At 39.9% G+C, this 19,708-nt stretch overlaps 1 protein-coding gene across 2 annotated transcripts in view; it reads left to right on the top strand.

The window, feature by feature from the left end:
• Nucleotides 1-19,708, top strand: part of kif20ba (kinesin family member 20Ba) — a 46,141-nt gene that overhangs the window by 4,946 nt on the left and 21,487 nt on the right. For both annotated transcript variants that reach the window (XM_074675840.1, XM_074675839.1), the window contains exons 12-30: nt 79-241; nt 378-527; nt 614-709; nt 2,038-2,177; nt 2,272-2,392; nt 2,869-3,067; nt 3,467-3,615; nt 4,029-4,451; nt 4,642-5,795; nt 6,463-6,601; nt 6,708-6,830; nt 7,000-7,060; nt 7,625-7,750; nt 8,079-8,209; nt 8,905-9,060; nt 9,306-9,482; nt 11,675-11,803; nt 12,142-12,249; nt 14,162-14,371. In XM_074675840.1, the coding sequence (XP_074531941.1) occupies nt 79-241; nt 378-527; nt 614-709; nt 2,038-2,177; nt 2,272-2,392; nt 2,869-3,067; nt 3,467-3,615; nt 4,029-4,451; nt 4,642-5,795; nt 6,463-6,601; nt 6,708-6,830; nt 7,000-7,060; nt 7,625-7,750; nt 8,079-8,209; nt 8,905-9,060; nt 9,306-9,482; nt 11,675-11,803; nt 12,142-12,249; nt 14,162-14,371 (3,955 nt within the window). The remainder of the gene's footprint in view (nt 1-78; nt 242-377; nt 528-613; nt 710-2,037; nt 2,178-2,271; nt 2,393-2,868; nt 3,068-3,466; nt 3,616-4,028; nt 4,452-4,641; nt 5,796-6,462; nt 6,602-6,707; nt 6,831-6,999; nt 7,061-7,624; nt 7,751-8,078; nt 8,210-8,904; nt 9,061-9,305; nt 9,483-11,674; nt 11,804-12,141; nt 12,250-14,161; nt 14,372-19,708) is intronic.

The following is a 19,708-nucleotide window of genomic DNA, read 5'->3' as shown; positions in this document are numbered from 1 at the left end:
GTGGATCGTGTCAGTCAGTGTGTCCAGCTATTTAGAATGCATGTTAGCCATCTCTGATTTTTCCATTTTTTCCCTTAGACTGCTCCAGCATGTTCCCTTCAGAGAGAGCAAGCTGACCCACTACCTGCAGGGCTTCTTCTGTGGTCGGGGTAAAGCCTGTATGATCGTCAACATCAACCAATGTGCCTCCATGTATGACGAGACTCTCAACGTCCTCAAATTCTCTGCTGTTGCTCAGAAGGTGCTGTTCTGTGTTTTTTTTTTCTTTTTTTGCAAACTAAAATATATTCATAAATGCTCCATGAAACAGTCCTGAAGTCTGCAGTGTTAATGCTTATTATTGATTGACCTCAGTTTCTGCTTGTGTCTGTTTCCAGGTGGTAGTACTTGCCACCAGGACCCTTCCCATCATACTCCAAGGGTCTAACAGTGATGGATCCCTTACCATGATCAATGAGAGAAATACTCTTCAGGGCAGAGGGGGGAGCTCCCTCATTGGCTTGGAAAGTAGCCTTGAGGATGTACAGGTGGGATGTTGACTGTCTCTGATGATGATACTTTTTGGGCTCCGATCAAAACTACTCATGTCTTCATGTTCAAACCTTTTGTGCAGGAGGATGAGGATGATGATCATGAGGCAGATGGGAGCCTGATGGATGTCACAGTAGACGAGATTGGCAGTGAAAATGAGGACAAAGCAGCTCACCAGGTCAGTGGCTTAGAAAACATAGAACTGTGGAACTACTTATTTCAGTAATATAAACCAAACTGTGTTCAGACCTGTTTGAATTTTACTTCACTTTTCTTCTGTTTCTTCTGTACTGAATCTAAATTCACATTCTGTTCTTGTATTGGTAAATGAATTAATCTAGTTTATGTTCTGTCTGTTTAGTATGTAGATAAGGGGTGGGCGATATAGCCTCAAAATTATACCATGATATTTCAAGGAAATTTGCAATAACGATATGGCGATATGGGCGAAGAAAAAAAAAAAAAACAACAACTTATTAGTGGTTGCTGCTTCTGAATAACAGCATTTTTATTGCACACACAGTTTGGAAGCCACTTTTCCAACCACTTACTATTACTACACAAGCTTGAAATGTCAACATAGTAAGTAGGTCAGAGGAAATGTGACGATTTGTATGAGGAAAAGTTGATCTTTGCAGGCAAAAAACGTCATAATTCTAAACGACACAACACATTCTTTCTATAAGGACACTAACAGAAAGGAGTAGATATGGGCTGAAGGTGCTGAAGTTTTGGGAGGGCCAAATGAGCTTAACATACTCATTAATTAACATGAAAGTACGTTGACATGGGTGGGATTCCTGCAGGAACATGTGTTTTTCCTGTGATCTTGTGATCTTGGGGTATCCAGCTGCTATAGGCGCTGCCCTGCGCTGTGCTGCGCATCCAGTGATGAATCCAGTATGAATTGGCACGCACCCAAAATCTGCAGAACTGCGCTGCGCAGCACTCACGCTTTACGAGTGAATTAAGGATAGTGCTGATATCGGGTTTGGCTGTTCGTCTTGACCATACGTCTGTCGTAGAGGTGAGACAACTCCACTGATAACAACGCAGCTTTCACGTCCTCCTCACATGTCTTCACAGCCTGGTTTTATTCAGCTGTGGCTTTCAGCTTTAGGTCGTGGAACATGTTTGTGGTGTTGCCACCCTTCGCGGTAATAGTACTTCTGCACATTTTGCATTTAATGTGTTTTGCTGCGTGTCTGATCTTTGGTCAGCCAAACCACCTCCACATCACTGAGGTAGCTCCTCTTTTAGGCACTAAATCCTCATGTGAGGATGAAGTTGGTGCTGCCGTGCTATCTTCGCTCTCGGCCGTTGTTGTTTTGTACACAGTAGGGAGTGTCATATGACAGTCTCTGCACTGTAAATATCCTGTAATGACGAATTAATGCCAAAAAAATATACCAGTGTTTTTGTAGACGGTATGATAAAGCACACCCTAATGGAAATAGACGGGCCCTTCTAATGATAAAAAATATCCTTGTGTGTCCTGTTCTTTAGAGGCAGGTGGCGCTGTTGAAGCATTTGCAGGTAGAGCTGAAGAAGGAGCGAGCCAACAATCTGCTCATGGAGGCAAGAGTCAGGGAAGAAATCAGCAGAGAGTTTTCAGAGCTGTTCTCTGATATGCAGAGTGACTACAAGTAAGATCTATTTCCTTCAAGGGTTATTTTTTCCTAAAATCTTTGTCTTTGATGTATAAGTTTTCAACATGTGAACATGTGTGTGTCAATTCAGTGACCGCCTGGCAAGGGAGAGAGAGATTTTGGAGGAGCGAGCAGAGAGGAGACTGGAGATCTTCAAGAACCTTATTGACAAACTGGGCACTGCTGGACCGAGCCAAGATGCACAAGCCATGGTAACATAATGTTATATAATGCATGTTCATTTTTCAAAGGCTATTCTTCAAATTTTTTGATAGGAAAAAAAAACATTTTTGATAAAGGCAAGTTATTTCACATTTTTGAGATTCTTGTGCTACACTCCCACTTTGCACTTTCAGTTATCCATGGCTGAGCTGTCTGAATTACTGAGTGTAACCTACCCCTTCTTACAGATCACCATTAAAACAATTATTTCTTCTGCAGCAGCGTTGTATGCTGTGATAGCAAATGAAATTCTATGGTCAACAAAGAATCGGGCCACTTCTCTAACCTTGTACAACATCCGAAGTGAACTACCCAACGATTCCTTTATATTTAGCCACTTGAGCAGGGATTTTTTCCAGTATTTTACTCCAGGAATTCTGACAAAACCACCTCAGGACACAAAACTTAAATCCTCTGCTCCTCAATGTCCCAGGCTAATTTTTCTGATGGTTCCCTCCTTTTGCAGGACAAATCTCTGGACACTAGCTCCTCTGAATTGGCAGACATCATGAAAGCCACCGAGGCTGCTCGTAAGTGTCTGGCTTCAGGCAGAGCAGGAGCTCTGGGAGGCAGAGAGGATGCTATGGAGGAGCTGGAAAGGAAGGTGTTGGGACTGAATGAGCACCAGCAAAAAGTCCAAGAGCAGAGGGCTCTCAAACTCACTGGTAAGGACATTTACATATCTATCAGTGAATGGATCTCAGGAAGGCAGAAGTTGAATGCAGACTGAAAAAAACAAGTCTTTGTTACTTTTTTTTTGTGGTAGAGGACCTGTAAACAGCTAAGTGTAGCCAAATATTTGACTGCATGGCTTCCATTGGGACTTTGTGTTAGAATAATTGTATATTTATTCATCAAAGAGTTGTTTCACAGAGAACCTTTAGGTTATTTAAAGAGACACAGTGTGCCTTTTGAATGTTTAGAAGTAGAAACCCTGTTTTCTTTCTGTTTCCTCTTATAGATCTCACAGCTTTATTAAATTAAGACAACTACTGGTAAAACTTTTGATCCTGACCTACTTTTGACATCCTCTTGTCTTTTTTCATGTCTGTGTTATTCCTCAGAGGAACCCAGTACAGAGGTGGATGAAGAGAAAACAAAGCTTTTCTCTCAGCTCCAGGAGAAGATGTCAGAGGTTTCCCAGCTGGAGAAACAAGTTGAAGATCTAAAGAGGATGGTGGAGCTGGGCTCACGTGAGGGAGAGCAGCTTCAGGTGAGTGCTCAGAGGAGAGTAGCACATAGGGGGAGGTGTATTGTCATTATTGCTATTTTGAAAATATTTGTGGAAGACTTTGGCTCAGAAGGGCAAGGTATATATGACGTAATGAAACTCCCCTGTGGGCGAAGATAATTCTTTGTTTCTTTTGGTTTACTCTGTTTTCAAGTTTCACAGAATCAAACAAATAATCTCTACACACACTAGTCTTTCTAAGCCCACAGATTATCTTTTAATTTTGGGGGTGAGCGTGTATTTCTTGTATTACACAGTAAGCAGTTATGCAAAAAGTGGAAAGTCATATCTCTGAGAAAGATTGGGGAGTCTTTTTCTTTTTTTGTTGGACTTTTTATAACTCCAGACTTTCTAATCCTCTAAGCTTTCACAACAGATGATTATTTTTCATACAGGAGGCACTTCTCGCCCTTGAGAAGGAGAAGAGAGGCAGAGAAGACACCATTGCCGCTTTAGAGTACCAAACTTTGGGAAAAGAGGAAGCACTGCTGTCCCTGAAGGAGGAAAAGAGAGCGAAGGAGGAGGCTCTTACTGCACTTGGAGGATTAAAACAAAACAACGAGGAGTTGCAAGCATCTCTTAAAGAAGAGAGAAAAGTTAACGAGAAAGTGGTGGCAGATCTTGAAGCTGAGAGGAGAGCTAAAGAGGATGCCGTGGCATCGCTTGCAGAGGAGAAACAAAGCAAAAAGGACCTACAAAGTGCTCTTAGTGAAAATGAAAGGCTGGCTGAGGAGATAGAGAAGATTAAGAAAAAGGGTGAAGGGCTTCAACAAGAATGCAGAGAGCTGACCGCCAAACTGGAAGAAACAAAGAGTCAGGTGTGCAAGTGTGACTACTTATCAAACAGCATTCAGTGTATTATCGGTTATATGTTTGTGTTTCTTTCGTGACCTAACGTAATCTTTTGAGCTTTGTCTCCCAAAAAAATGTACACCATGTTTCTCATTACTGTTTTTTATTTTCATGTTACCGTTCGAATAGAAACCCAATTTGTTTTTTTGACCACAGGTAAAGAGCGAAAAAGAGAGGGCTGAACAAGCACTGCTCCAGCTACAGACTGCTCAAACACTATTAGAAGAACACTCTGAGGAGATTCAACAAAAATCTATCCTGATCAACTCACTGAGACAGGAAGTCCAAGGCCTTTCACAGGAACATCAAACACTGGCAGCATCAGAAGTTTTGGAGCTCAGGAAGAACCTCTCAGAGGAAAAGGAGAAGAATGAGAGCAACCACAGACGGATGCTGGATTCGGAGCGTGAGCTAGCCCAGACAGAAGAGCAGTTGGTCCAGAATCAGCTGGCCTTTGACCAGCAGGTGGAGCAGTTCACAGAGAAGCTGAACCAAAGGGATGCAGCTTCAAAACTGGAGCTCGAAGAATTGCAAAAGAAGCTTCAAGAGCAAGAAAAGATGTCGCAGCAATCACTGGATGAGCTCAGATTCAACCTTGAATGCCAAGAAAAGGCGTCTAATGAAGAAGTTGTTCAGTTGAGAGCAAAACTTGAGGAACAACCAGAGGTGGCGAAGAAGCAGATTGAGGAGCTCAATGAGAAGCTGCAGACACATGAATTGCTGTCACAGCAGCAGAAGGAGGAGTTTGAACACAAACTGAATGAACAAAGCAAACTTTTAGATGATTCCAAACAGGAGCTTAGTGAGAAGAAGCAAACTGTAGAGCTGCTCAAGGCTGAGTTACAAGAGGCTAAGCTTAAATGTTCAAACTGTGTCTCTACTTCTGCTGCTGAGGAAGAGCTCAAGAGATTAAACTCTGACCTCCAGACTGAGTTGGCATCCTTGAGGGCAAAGGTGTTGGACATGGAAGAAGCAAAGGAAACGGAAGCTCATCATTCACCTCCAGAGACGGACAGTATCCTAAAAGAAAAGGAGAGACAGGTGGAAGAGAGGCTGACAGAGTATATGAAAGTCTCTACAGAAAGGGAGACAGAGCTGCAGAGACAGATTCTAGAGAAGGAGGAACAGATAAAATTCTTCCACAAGAGCCTGAAGGAGGAGCAGGAGCGCCGGGAAGAGGAGGAGAGCCAGGCAGTGCAGGAGGCTCGACGCAGGGAGGTAGAAAGGCGCAGAGAGCTGCTTGCTGTAGCACACGAAGCTATCGCACAAAAGGACGCTGAGCTTGAGAAAAAAACGGAGGAAATCAAAAGGTAACGCTTCCTCTTTTTAATGATCCAAGTTTCAGTAACTTTTCCACTTCCATTTCATATTATTATTACACTGTGATGAACAAAGGGGCTCCACTTACTCCACACTTTGACTCAGAGTCAGGTCTGATACATGGCCTGCAATTAAAGCTCTGTCAGCTTTAAACTCTGAACATTGATTTGATCCTTTTTTAAGGCAGAAGTATAAAGCATTAAGGTTCACAGACATATGGACTCTTATAAAAAGAAGTAATGCTTCATTCATGACCTTCATCTGAGGTCGGAAAGAGTTAAATGGGAATGTAATCAAAGCAGCCTCTTGAAAGAAAGGTGCGCCCTGTGTCATGCTGGAGTTATTTATTATCCCTCTTCAGAGAGTTTTCCCCTGGAGGCAGAGAAAACTAATAAACAGTGAGAGCAGTCTGTTTGTTTTACCTTGTCATCTGGTTTTGTGGCTCACTTTATTATTCTGTCATTGTGAAATATATCTTCACTTCATCTCTCCTATCGGCTTTCTACAAATATCTTAATATCCAGAGAGTTGTATTATTCTCTAGAGTACAAAGGGGTCTCAAGAGCCACAGCTTTTGTTTTTGACCTTGTGTTTATTTGAAATAAAGTGTCTCCTGAAGGTTTTCTTAGTGCTAACAGTTTGTTGTTGTCTGTCTAGACTTAAAGAAAATGCCAAACAGGACACAGAAAAAGTCCAGAGCCTGAGCCAGGACCTTCAGAGGAAGGAGGACGACGCTTCAGACCTCAGAGAAAAGTCAGCAGACTATAAGAAGCAGATACAACAGGTCCAAAAAGAGGTACTCACATTTATAACTCAATTTATAGACAACAATAACTTGATGAGAAAATTGTCAACAACTTTTTGCTGTGAATACAAGGACAGATCTGTTGTTTTTTTCCCAGATATCCACCATGAGAGAAGAGGAAAAGGCTTTGAGACAGAAGCTTGCTGACACAGAGAAAGCCAAGAAGCAGCTTCAGACAGACCTTGCTATCAGGGACAGAACAATCCAGCAGCTCAAATCAGTAAATAATCTCTCATTTTTTACCTAAGTATAAATCTCTGAAGCTTTTAGCTCTGTTTACCACAACGCAATTCATCTTGTTTGCTAGAGAGCAGCTGAACGGATTTACCTCTGGTGTCTGATGTGCTGTGTTTGTGATCCTCTAATCTCTTAGTTATTCTCCCCTCTAGGAACAATCATCTGACTCAAAGCCTGACGAGACACTTCAGCTCTACCAGAAGACCTGTAAAGGTAAACAGGAGAATTTCTAATTGGATTATAAGTTATGGCGTATGGAAAGACATCAGCTGTTGAGACCAGTATGGTCACGTTTTTGTCAACAAAGAAGGTATTATACTTAAAAATCCATCTTTATTATTTATTTTTTCTATAAGGGTAAGAAAAAAAGCCAAAAGCCTTTATCCAAGCCCCTTAAAGCCCATGAAGTTTGCTGCTCTTTATGGTTTGGAAAGTCTGTATATCCATCCTTACATTTTGAAACTTTGACTTTTTCAGCAGTGAACTTTCTTTTAGTTTCATCCCTCTGGCCAAGTTCAGTTTCTTTCCAATTTGGAGTCTTTGAACATTTTCCTCCTCTGCCGAAAGTGAATCTCCAAACTTTTCTAAGCTCAAATGGTCTTGTCCCAAACTCTGAGCTTAAGTCTGTCTGACCTTTGACTTTTTCTACTGAAGTGTTATGAAACAGAGAATACCTCCCTTAGGGATCAACATATTTTAAAGTAGTTCACTGCTCAATTTGGGACTAGAGGTCATTCTGTTAGTAATACTCTACTTTTCTGTGTATAATTTTTTTAGACCTTGAAGCCAGAGAACGTGTGATGGAAGACATGCGTTTGGCTTTGACGGAGCAGGAGGAAACACAGGAGCAGATGGAGCAGGTCTTAGAGGAGAAACTTAACCTCATCCAGGAGCTCTCCGGCGGTAAGACAAAAGATTAAAAAGAATCATGAATAGCACACAGCATCAGGGAAGATTCTGTTTTTTTTTTGTTGTTAAAAATGGATGTGTGAAGGACAATTTGGTCTAATCATTTTGTCCTTACAAATTGCAGTTTATGAAATGTGAAAACAAACAAGCAAAAAATGTATTATTTAAAGGATGAAACGTTTTTTTCACCTCCCTGATTTAGTGAAACAAATCTTTGTTTTAAGTTTCTCTAAATGTAAACAAAGTGTTAATATCCATGCAAAAGTTATTTTTTTTGGCTCTGGTTTCTGTGTCTTTATTTTTGATGCATTTTATGTTTCAGAGGTTCAGAAACTGAAAGGGGCACTGTTGCAGCAGGATACTGGAAACACTTCACACCATCAGGTTGACAACTCATCAGATGAGCTCACACTGGCCAAACAGGAAGTTACACAGACTCAAGAAAGCTTGAAGGTAATGAGGGAATATCAAAATGTTTCACATGGTTTAACTGGAAATGCAATTTTAGTGACATAGTCTATGTAGAGTTTGTTTTTTAAAAGTCACTGTGATAATTGATAACGAGTTTATCCCACCACAATATCACATTTGCTTGGATACACATACAGTTTTTAAAACAGGAGGTATTATGCTTTTACTGTATTTTAAACATGGAAATAAGGCAACAGTGCTAGATTTTCATACTTGATATGAAAAAAAAACAGCTACATATTCATATTATTTTTATTCTTGAAGCTGTCTGTAAACTGCTCAAAACAGTCAGATCTTTGGAGATCTTTTCAAGACTTGTTGAAATAATGAAGTTATCAAATAGAGCTCTATTAAATGGTTGATGACAAGTTGGATGGGGCGGGCCTTAAACACCAGGGTCTGCCCATAGCTCTACCCTTGACTGGCCTCCAGAGGGCTGGCAATTATGTAAAGCTGCTCCAGAGGGACAATATAAAGCCTAAAAACCCCACAGTACCTCCTCACTGAAAAAAAAAGAAACTTATTTTTTCAGTGAGAAATTTCAGCACAAGGATAAATACCCATAATTGTTTTGATGTGTTAAGGCTCTTCAATGAGAACTAGAAATAATTTATTAGGATGGTTAAACTAATGTAATTTCTAATAACAGAAAAAAATTAAAACATTTTTGGATACAGCTGTGCAACGAGAAACACCAGACTGAACGAAGAAAGTGGATGGAGGAGAAGCTGTCCCTGATTGGCCAAGCTAAAGAAGCGGAGGACAAGAGGAACCAGGAAATGAGGAAGTTTGCTGATGACAGAGAACGCTACACTCGGCAGCAGAGCCAGTTGGTAAGATGAGGATGACATGTGCGACATGTAATAAAGTAGCTTAGACATGAGGACATACTTTCCTGATGGAAGTTGACCCAGTTTTGACCAAATACAGCTTAGCCTAAGTTTTATACTTAGATCATGATTTCTACTGTTCAATAAGGCACAGTACTTGCTCTGTATCTTTATCTCACTGTTACAATTATGCAGATCAAAACCAGAGTTCTCAACATAAGTTTTACCTGCCTTTCCCTCCATGCCAGGAGTCACTGACATCCCAGCTGGCAGAGAAGGAGCAGGCCATGGAGGAGTGGAGGAAGGAGAGAGACACTCTGGTTGCAGCTTTAGAGATCCAGCTGCAGAAACTGCTCACCAGCCAAGCAGAGAAAGACAAACTCATCCAACAGTTGAGCCAGAGCAACAAAGAGCTACCACAAGAGGTCAGTGTGGCATCAAGAAGACATGATAGTGTGTGGTCCCTGTATCTGTCTGAGCGGACTGTACGCAGCATAGAGACAGAAAGAAAAGGGTAAAGACATTGTTATTGTCACATGCGTCTATTGAAGGGTAAGAGTAATTAGGGTGGGTAAAGATTGTGAAAGGCAAAGTTCTTGTATTAATTTATTTTAAATCACAGTATATTTATGAATATATATTTCAGCTGTCTCGTATGTCTTGCTTTAAAAGAAAATAGTTTTTCTTGAAAAATCATACCTAAAACTAAAAAGTTGCTTCTCTCTACTATTTGAATTTTCTTTCAAGACTCGAGTCAGTGTGCACTCTAAACAGAGATGTCAGAGCAATTGGTTCCCAATCATCTGTCAGGGCAAACTATCTGCAGTAACACTATTGATCTGAGCTTCGCCACAGGTGAAGCTATACTGAAAGTCTGAAACCTGCGAGTGCGCCGTATCAACAGTTTTCTGGCCCATTTGATTCACAGTTGATTTACGCTTTAGAGGAATTTATTGGGATCATCTATTTTTAGTTTCCTACAGAGGGAGGAGCTAAAAAGGCATTCGTCAGACATTGTTTAAACCCCACAGAAAGATAGAAGAACCGCAGCCACACAGAATTCATTTGGTGATAAGTAAGAACTGGTTTTTGTTAGGCCTGTATCTGACTGAGATTACATTAGAGTTCTCTAGATAAGGCTTCCCCTGATCCGTTTCTTGCTTTTAGTGTCAATCCAAACTCTTATATCAGCCTGGCCTTATTTTAACCTTTCATATTTATGTTTATCTGTTTTTTTGGTTACAGAGAATTTTTCTTTTGAGAAGAGCCACCTACAACTCTTTTAACTCTCATTAAATGTCCCAATAGAAGTAAAAAAAAAAAAAATGGAGTTAATAGTGCAGTTGCCCCGGACCACCTAGCTGTAAGCTCTCCTCAGCTTTTTTTTTTTTTTTTCAAGTTTTAGCTGCTGGTATCCACCAAACATGAGCAGTGGAGACAAAAAAAAAAAACAATTCTAATGTTTTAATGACTTGGTGTCTTCTGCCCTGGAAAAGAGGAGACCTTTGAGAATACTCAGGCTCAGAGAAAAACCCTGTGAATGACATACATTCAGGGTAATTGTGAGACTCGGTTTGTTAAGTTTACAGCCTGCCAAGCTGTTGCTCCTGCGCTGCTCTGTGAACAATGTTTCAGCAGAAAACCAAAAAAGGCACTCTCAGTGCTGATTGGTGAAGTGATTGACCTCGCCAGCCAAGTTTCTAAAAGGTCACAGAGTAGAGGTGTACAGCCTGTAGCAGAAGTTCTCATCTGTTTTATACGTTTATGACGCTTCAGGCTAACTCCAGCTGGTTTTCTTTCCTTTCTGAGCAACTGCAGGATTTTCATTTTTATCTTAGTATTGTCACAGTGGAGACACATTTCCATTTAAAAAATGTTACATGCCATTATGTATTAAACAAGTGGATCAACTTTTCAACCCCTGACCCAAGTAGTGGTGCCAGAGCCCCTCCTGTTATGGGAATATGCTGCTAGACCAATCCAAAATACTGAATTAAGCTAAAACCTAAATTACACCACCAGTGCACACATATTGCTGTGTGTTGTAAATAACCTGCTGGGACTGACATCACTGTTATCCTGGCTGTGTCAACTTGGTGGTCTCAATAAAATAAGTGGAAAATGGAATCAAGATTTTTTTGTTTGCATGGTTTGATATAAAATTGGACCACATTTTTTAATATATTCTAACAGTAATGGGTGAAACGTGTAGTTGTAATTATTATTTTGTAATTATTTTTGAAGGCATTTTGTGGCATAATGTGTAGTTTCTAGGTTTCTGATTTTGCTTGAAGTGTTCTGAGGTTTTACTTCTGTTTTTTTCCTGAGAATGAGCTGTTCGTCTTTCCCCATAAATGGAAACCTCAGCTTTGTGTGGGAAACGGATATTGATTGAAGTTTGTTTCATAACCAATCATTAGAAAGCGTTTAGAAATAACCAGTGTCCTGACTTTAACTTGAAAAAATATCATTGGATACATAGGTTTGGTTTAGTGCTTTGTGAATCGTCAACATTAATTATTTTATTAAATTTGAATAAAATGTACATGAAATTGCATTCGTGATTCATAGCTCTGGATAACATCCATAAAAAACATTGTTTTACTTTCTCTGACAGAGTGGTGATGTTGATGGGAACAACTTGACTGAACTAAAGGCTGTTCTGTCGGAGAGAGAGGCAGAGATCCTGCGACTGCAAGAGGAGCTTGAGGCTTCAAGAGCCAAAAAGGCAGAAACAGTCACACAGGTCAGATTACAAGACTTTACCTGAAACATGAAAGAGGCCGAAACCACGTGGCTGACAGAATGCCAGGCTGTCGGCTCATATTTTCTCTTTCATTTTTGAAGCCTTGATAGTGATTTTCCTTTATGTGTTTAAGCTGAGACTGAAATTAAGTTGGGTTTCAATTATAATAATATAATTATGACTATCATAGGAGATGCTATTTTTTAAATTCTGCTAACCAGGAAACCTGTAGAGTCTTTGGTTGAACATGCCAGAAATGAATACATTCATCATCAACATGTTTTGTATAACGAGTGATGGTTGTTTTCTTTTACCACTGCTTGTCTTGTCTTGGACAGACTATTGTAAAGGAAAGCTTTGCTGCACCGGCTGGAAAACAAGACACTGAAATAATCAAGAGGAAGTCCGGAGGAAGGAGGGATACTCGAGCATCAGTCAGCAGCCAGGTAAGCTCATGAAATGACAAAGATGTTTCAGGAGTTAACCTTTAATAAACCACATTAAACCATATTAAACACTTCAGTGAGCTGCAGTAAAAGAGAGGCTTTCGACATATATTTCAGTCTCTACCGCTAGTCTGTAGTTACAACATCACAACTTTCTCTGCGAGTAGAGGAAACCTTATAGAAAGAGTATGTGGGGTACAGAGTCTATCACATTTGCTGCCCTTTGATTATTTTTAATGTTTTAAAAATTTGTCCTGCCATTAAAAAAAAAACAAAAACAAGGAGGGAGTGTGGGGCCTCAATCGTGTAAAGCTACCATGGAGGTACTTAAAGGACAATATCATAACCCCACCCCTCATTTTTGATGCGAAAGTAACAAATGATTCTTAAACAAAACTCTCCATCATGGTATTGCTCTGGTTTCTGATTTCCTCATTCCTCTGAGAACTAAAAACATCAAAATGTTTTAAATGAAGTGCTCCTGAAAAGGTCAGAAAGCATCTTACGTCACCCTCACCTTTCAGAAACCATAAGGTTTTGGTTTTCTGGTCACAGCCCTTTTGCACAACATTTTGTGAGGTGCGCAGATTGAGAAAGTCTGCATCTCAAGCATCTTTCTAAAGGTCCTTTTTCCTTTGCTTTTCATAAAGCTACAAGGGTCACCAAGCACTGTATGATCACAAGTTCATGAATCCCTTCTACAAGAAGCAGGGGGATAAAGTTTGCAGTTTAAGACACTTTCTGCGATATCTTTGAACGAGGCCAAGTTATGATAATCTTGAAAATAAAATCAGATATTTTTATTCTTCTTTGGTTCTGACCAAAGACTGTATATAGAGTGGACAGTGTGGCTCCACCATTTACCACTGTACGGTTTCAAAGCCAAAATTCCCCCGTCACAGGCACAGCCACTGGCAGCTGTTGTGCAGCCAGAGTCTCAACAGTAAAGACTGTGAGGGATTCTGGGAGAATCTGAGTGGAGCCGGGTGACAAAAATAATAATTTCTTTTTTTTTTTTTGCGAGTCTAATCACTTCTTGACTCTACTTCCCGACATAATTTACAATCCCTGATAAAAACACACAAGAACGGCAGCTGTCAATCATCATTAAACATGTCATAAAACCTTGTTTTTAACCTCTTACAACTAATGAAAACAAAATTCTTCAGAAGAAAGAGGACTTGAATACAAGGCAGTCGAATGATGTCTTCAAATCACTACAACAGTCTGATGTGAGAAACATTTCAACAAGGTGTACTAATTTTTTAAAGTTTGACCACAGCTCAGCAGGGATGACTGGGGAGTCTGATTTTTTTTACCTATACTGCAGCCAGCCACCAGGGGAAGTAGTTTTTGTGGCGCACTCACTTCAAAAAGTGAGGGAAGGGACTGCCTCCTGATCATTTTGTTTTACCTGACTTTTTTTTTTTTCAAATTTACCTCAGTGTAATTTCAGTTTTGAGTTAGCACTATGGAATGAAAGAACAGTTTAAGCCAGGTTTAAAGTTGCCTAAGTTACACTAGAATGTTAGAAAAAGTCACTTTATTCTTTGATATTACATGATTGACACACAATATTCTATGCATGTCAACAGTCATCCAGTGTGAAGGCCTTTTTGATTGAAATTATTCATAAATATATGCTCTGTATTGGGTAAAGTTATTTGTGTTTTCCCAAAAACTTGGAAAAAATAACTTAGGTATTTTAATAGGTTGACGAATTGTAGAAAACAAATGGGTGTGTATAGACACAGTATGTCACATATTTCTGTATAGTTTTTGGATTCCATTTGCTCAGCAATAGACAGTTCTGAATCCTCTGGCTGCTGCTGAAATCTAAAAGTTGTTGACCTGTCTGTCCCCTCTGTTACTCAACCCATGAATTGACCATGAACCCTTTTTGGTCCCACAGGGCTCAGCTGGTTATCCGTCAGTGTTGGACTCCTCTGAGATTTCCACCGAGAATGGAAGGACAAGTCGCTTCCCCCAGCCAGAGCTGGAGATCTCCTTCAGCCCTCTGCAGCCTAACCGTATGGCTCTGCGGCGCCAGGGGGAGGAGAGCGCTGTCACTGTCAAAATCACCCGCTCAGCTCGCAAGAGGAAGAGTGGAGAGATGCAAAGGGTAAGAGACAATCACAAGAAACAGCAGTAGAAACAGTTTTTATATTCAAATCCAAAGCTTTTCAGTGAGTCTGGAATTGATAGGACATTCTCAAGTGTTCTGCTTTTTTGAATGAAAAACCAATATGTACTCCTAAGTTTCAAAACATGAATCCTCCAGAGAGGGGGAGCAATTGGCCTTTTCTGTGATTTTCAGAGGGAAAGGTTATTCTTCAAGCATGTTCTATAGATAAATGTCAGTGTGAAACCTTTCCCTCAGCCACTGTTCATCCTGCACTGGAAAGTGCATGATTGTTTTGAAAGTATCTTCTCAGAATGGGGCAAATCTAACTCGGTAGCTGTTGTACATTTTGCAGTCCTAAGCAAAGACACAGACAAGTCAAACATTTATGATTCATCATGTGATTATCACAAGTCTGGGTATTTTTATGCTTTAATTCAGTTATCTATGTTAACATTTTTTTACTTATGGTTGAGAAGCTTGCGCTGCTTACGTGCTACTTATAATATGATTCAGAAAACTTGACCCTGTATATTTATTCAATCGAAAAATCAGTGTATTTGGCGGCAGAGGATTTGAGCTTCCCCTGCATCAGTGTGTAATCTTAAATCACACCGGCTTTCTATTAAGAGACGCTTACAGATACTTTAAAGCCCTACCTTTCTTTTGCTGTTCCTACACCTTAGAGAAAAATTGGAATCAGTATTATTTTTGATTCAACAAATTTCACCTCCACAACAAAGATCTGAAAAAACAAAATTGATAGAAAATGCAAACAGGTTTATTTTGTATATTTATATATCTTTGGAAAGGCCAGTCACAGTTCAGTTTTAATCTAAATACTGGCCTTTCACCAAGATCAGTGTGCTAGTCCCTAATGCCCAAAGCATCCTGCTGGCGTACTGTGTTTGAAATATGTGACAAGTAACAAGGTCAAAAAGCCAAACCCATCTGTGCCATTTGGAAAAAGATAACACAGTCCTCATCCTGTGAACTGCTGGATACCTCAGCTTGTCTGCAAAACCAATTGCATGTGATATGTTGTTTTGAAAAGTAATCACAGAAACGGACCAAAGAGGCTCCAGTGAAAAAAGACCAGACACTGAGACTTGTGAAGTGAAGCAGAATGGCTGGGTGAGCAGGGTAAAGGTATTTTTCAGGACACTGTCTCACAGGAATTTGATTAAACGCAGTGTGTGAGCTGTACTTAGGTTTTGTTTCAAGTAATTCAAGGGAAGTAGGCTAATGTCTCAATGACATCTCGCTCCCAAAGGCATGTGCCGCATACAAGTGCTAAATGAGCAAGTGCAGACATACTCACAGCTCTGATAAAAGCATGCTTCTTACAAACAAAAACACGCATGCAGCTTGAAGAAAAAGTGTGACATTACTCCGATTTTTTTTTCTTTAACTAGTATCTTTACATGCATGGAAACTATTCTATTATGCTGTTTGTTGAGCATCAAAATATCTACACCTGCTGCTACTGGATGACTAATTTAGTGATTACCTGACAGTTGTAGTCAAACATCAGTTTTAGTTCATGCATTACCCCAAGATGCTGATTACATGTTGCGTCTAAGCGGTAGTAAAGTTACCCCCTGCAAGCCAGAGGTCTGGCTCTAGTTGATGACTGCTTCCATAACACTACAATGCTCTACTACAAAGTAGTGCTACACGATTATCGCAATGTCAGCACATGCAATTACGATTTTTCTCCATGATAACCAAGCAAGTCTGTAGACTCATCATGACACAACTTTTTTTATTAAATCGCAAGCACAATCGCAATATTGTCCACCTAATCGCAAATCGCACCTTTTCCCCAAATCGTGCAGCACTACTACAAAGATGTAATTGAGCACAGATGGTTGATGTCTTGTGAGATTTATCTGTGTGGTAACCTTCGTCAGACCGCTGCATCCATGTAAACGTACTGACTGAAACTCCAACACACAGACACGCGTAAGCAGAGCACACGCACATACAGACACACACACACACACACACACACACACACACACACACACACACACACACACACACACACACACACACACACACACACACATTACCTCCTCACACACACTAATAACTGAATAGAGTATACATGCACACAGACAAGCACATTCTGAAAAGCTGACAGAGAGCTGGGAAAACCACCACAAGAAACATCTCCCAGTGCTTTTGTCACCAGTCTGGTGTTACAGAGATGCTTTCCGTATCGAGGGATGCCACCTTGTGTATCGCTGTGTTTGTCATGGCAGAAACTCGTGCACTGAGAAACGTTTGAAATATTTATTTATTTATGACAATTGCTTTTAAAAAATTGTACAAAAAGATGCATCCGATTTAACACTTGGATGATACTCTCCCTGAGATAGTCATAACAATACCCAGAACCAGGGGAAAATTGGCCTATTTCACAACTGACAAAGTAAGTTTAAAAAAAACCCTGTTCGCAGGGAACATAAGAGAAATTCAACTCTACAGCAATTAAACCCATTTCAAACGAAATGGTTCACTCTTTGACAGTAAATGTGCCTAAATTAGTCAGCAACATGTAGCTTACAGACTAAAATTCAAATTTAACTTAAAACAGGAGCCAAAAATGTGACAACTCCATTGCTACTACTCAGCTTTTTTTGTTTTGTTTTGTTTTGTTTTGTTTTTTGTACACTTTTTTTTGAGTGTACATAAAATTAGGGACCCCCGTACTGAACATCTTCCACCTGCAATATTTTAAAACCTTTAGTAAAACCTGTAAAGACTTGTTAGCACTCTGCCTTCTTGCTCTGACAACAGCTCATTTCTAGGACAAGATAGGCTACATTCATGTAAAAAGTATTCCCATGTCTACACTCTTCTGTTTCAGGCTCCATGAACTCCGCTAATATGACGCCATTATTTCTTTTGATACCAGCAGTGGGGAGTACTTCTAAGGGGTTGAAAGCTTTGCGATGAAACCCCAAAGTAATTCCACTAATGACTGGCGTTCTGCTGACTGAGCTGGGCTCTAAAGAGCGAATTGGAACAGAAATAGAAGGAAGGGATGGGTAATCAAAGGACAGCAAAAAGTAGGTGTTTGTGAGGAAGCAGCTCTACGGCGCATCCTAAGTGATGTGGTGTTACATCACAACTTATTCTTAGTATCTGGGGCACCCAAGTCAGCATTTATGAACATGAACACAACTCTTTTTAAAGCCAGTAAAAATAGACTAACAGGCAAGAATCAGACAACTTCTCAGGAGGTGACAGATAACTAAAGAACACAAAAACACAATTTCAATATGTAATGTGTCAATCATTAATCAATTAGAAAATGATTTCAGCTCTAAAGAGATGGATTGTCTGCTTTAGCAAGAACTTTAAATATCTGTTTATTTTGCTTCTGCGTAAACCAATTAATGCATTTATGGGAATTTTTAAGTGTCCAGACCCTTAGGATCATACAGTCAGCACATAGGTGACCCCATCAGTTTTATACTGTTCAAAGTGAAGAATTGTTTTAGTAAAGCAAGATGACATAAAAAGGGAGAGAAAAGGGTGGAAGTAAGTTTAAAACAAAGGAGCAGTGGACAAAGATAAATTGAGATAAAGAGTGCAGGGGAAGGTAGAAGCAGCAAAGAATTGATTAACAGAGAGAGATTGGTTCAGGGTTGGGGGCTTGGGAGGAAGAAACTGAAATACCACAAGACAAGGAAAGACAGACAGCAAAGGGAATACAGCAGTGGATTGAAGGAAAAGAGAAGAAAACTGGGCGGAAATAGGAGAAAGTGAAGCTGAAAGTGGCAGAGCTGAAGAAAGGGTGTGTGGGGGAGTGATTGAGGGAAGTTAGATGGAGAGATGAAAGAGGTAAGATCGTGGGTAGGATGGGTAAATTGGAGCAGAGAGTAAAAAGCAATGGAAAGGGTAAAAATGGAGCATGAGTCTCTGATATCCCTTACATTTGAGAATGAGAAAGTTGAGAGCTGAGCTGAGTTTAAGTGCACAGAACCAGAGTCTCACACATTTCCATTAACACAGCATGTAATCTTCTCACGTAAACACACGTCACGTGTTAAAGATTTTTATGCACACTGTGCACCCCTTTTCTTGTCAGTACACAATAGAGCCTATAATTATAACCTCTTACACCAGTGCCACAGTTTCTTTATAAACCCTCACAATTGAGAAAAAAAGATATCATGCAATGTTATCAAGTGAACAGATAAAGGAAAAGCCATATGACCTCTATTGGGGCGCTATATTTGCTTTGCGTTTAGTTTGTGTTCTCATAGAAAAATAAATCTTAAGTTGTTTCTTTCCTTCGTGTCATTATACATACATACAGAAAACCACACAGTGCAAAGTGACACAGCCTGCACTTACAGAAACCTACTGTCCTCCTTCACACAGCATGTAACTGATCACCGCACTCTTCTCCCCCCATCTCCCACCACAGTTACTCAGCCTGTAATTCAGGCTTTCTCAACCCATCAAAATTTAAAGAAGAAAAAAAAAACGGTCAGTGCTCATCAACATTCAAGACATTATAATATAATGAGTACATGGAAATAACTGTTACATAGAAACTGAGACAGCCTGGCTAGCTTAAGAAACACACAAAATGCTTGTGCAATTTTGACATTTTAACTACATGAATGGTTTGTGGTGGAGCACTGCTGCAGATGAAGATTGTCCCCAGCCTTCTGTAAAATTAATTTACGTAATTTGGAGTTAACCTTTAAAAAGAGCACAACAATCAGTGACAAAATAAACCTTTAACTTGGTCTCTGTTGAAAGAACATAACATTATCAAAACCCTATTCAACACTTTTTTTTTGTTGTTGTTCTCTTTAAGTGGAGTTGTATATGAGGTGCTAGATAGCACCCGGCACAGTCCCCTGTTTGTGGATGTTTCTACTCCTTAACCTTGATTTTAACAGCCCTTTTCACTGTATCTGCACAAAAAACCCTGTTTTTCTTTATGCCTTGCAATGGAATTATGTTACAATGAAGAAATGAATTGAGCAAATGAAATCTGTTCCTGAATGTACACTTAAACACATGTATTTTTATTTTAATACATTACTCCTCCTCAGGTGCCCACCACAGGTACATTGTCATCATAGCTTTATGTTTGAGTAAAGATTTCTAGCATTATCATTTTCTTTACAAGATCTGCCCTATGGATAAGTTCCTTTGTGACTTTTTAAGTCATCTTGTGTTGCGCTCCATTCCATTGGGTGCAACCACCCACGGTGAATCCAAGGCATAGTTCCATCTACTGCTGGTATGTGGCCAACCAATAAGAGGCAGTTGTGTGGGTCCTATAGAGAAATAGGGCAATAATTT

The sequence above is a fragment of the Halichoeres trimaculatus genome, unplaced genomic scaffold, assembly GCF_033239565.1.
Source record: "Halichoeres trimaculatus isolate MK-OKI-2021-1 unplaced genomic scaffold, fHalTri1.1 fHalTri1_scaffold_8, whole genome shotgun sequence".
In the NCBI taxonomy this organism is placed as follows: domain Eukaryota; kingdom Metazoa; phylum Chordata; class Actinopteri; order Labriformes; family Labridae; genus Halichoeres; species Halichoeres trimaculatus.
This window is presented reverse-complemented; position numbering and strand designations above follow the sequence as displayed.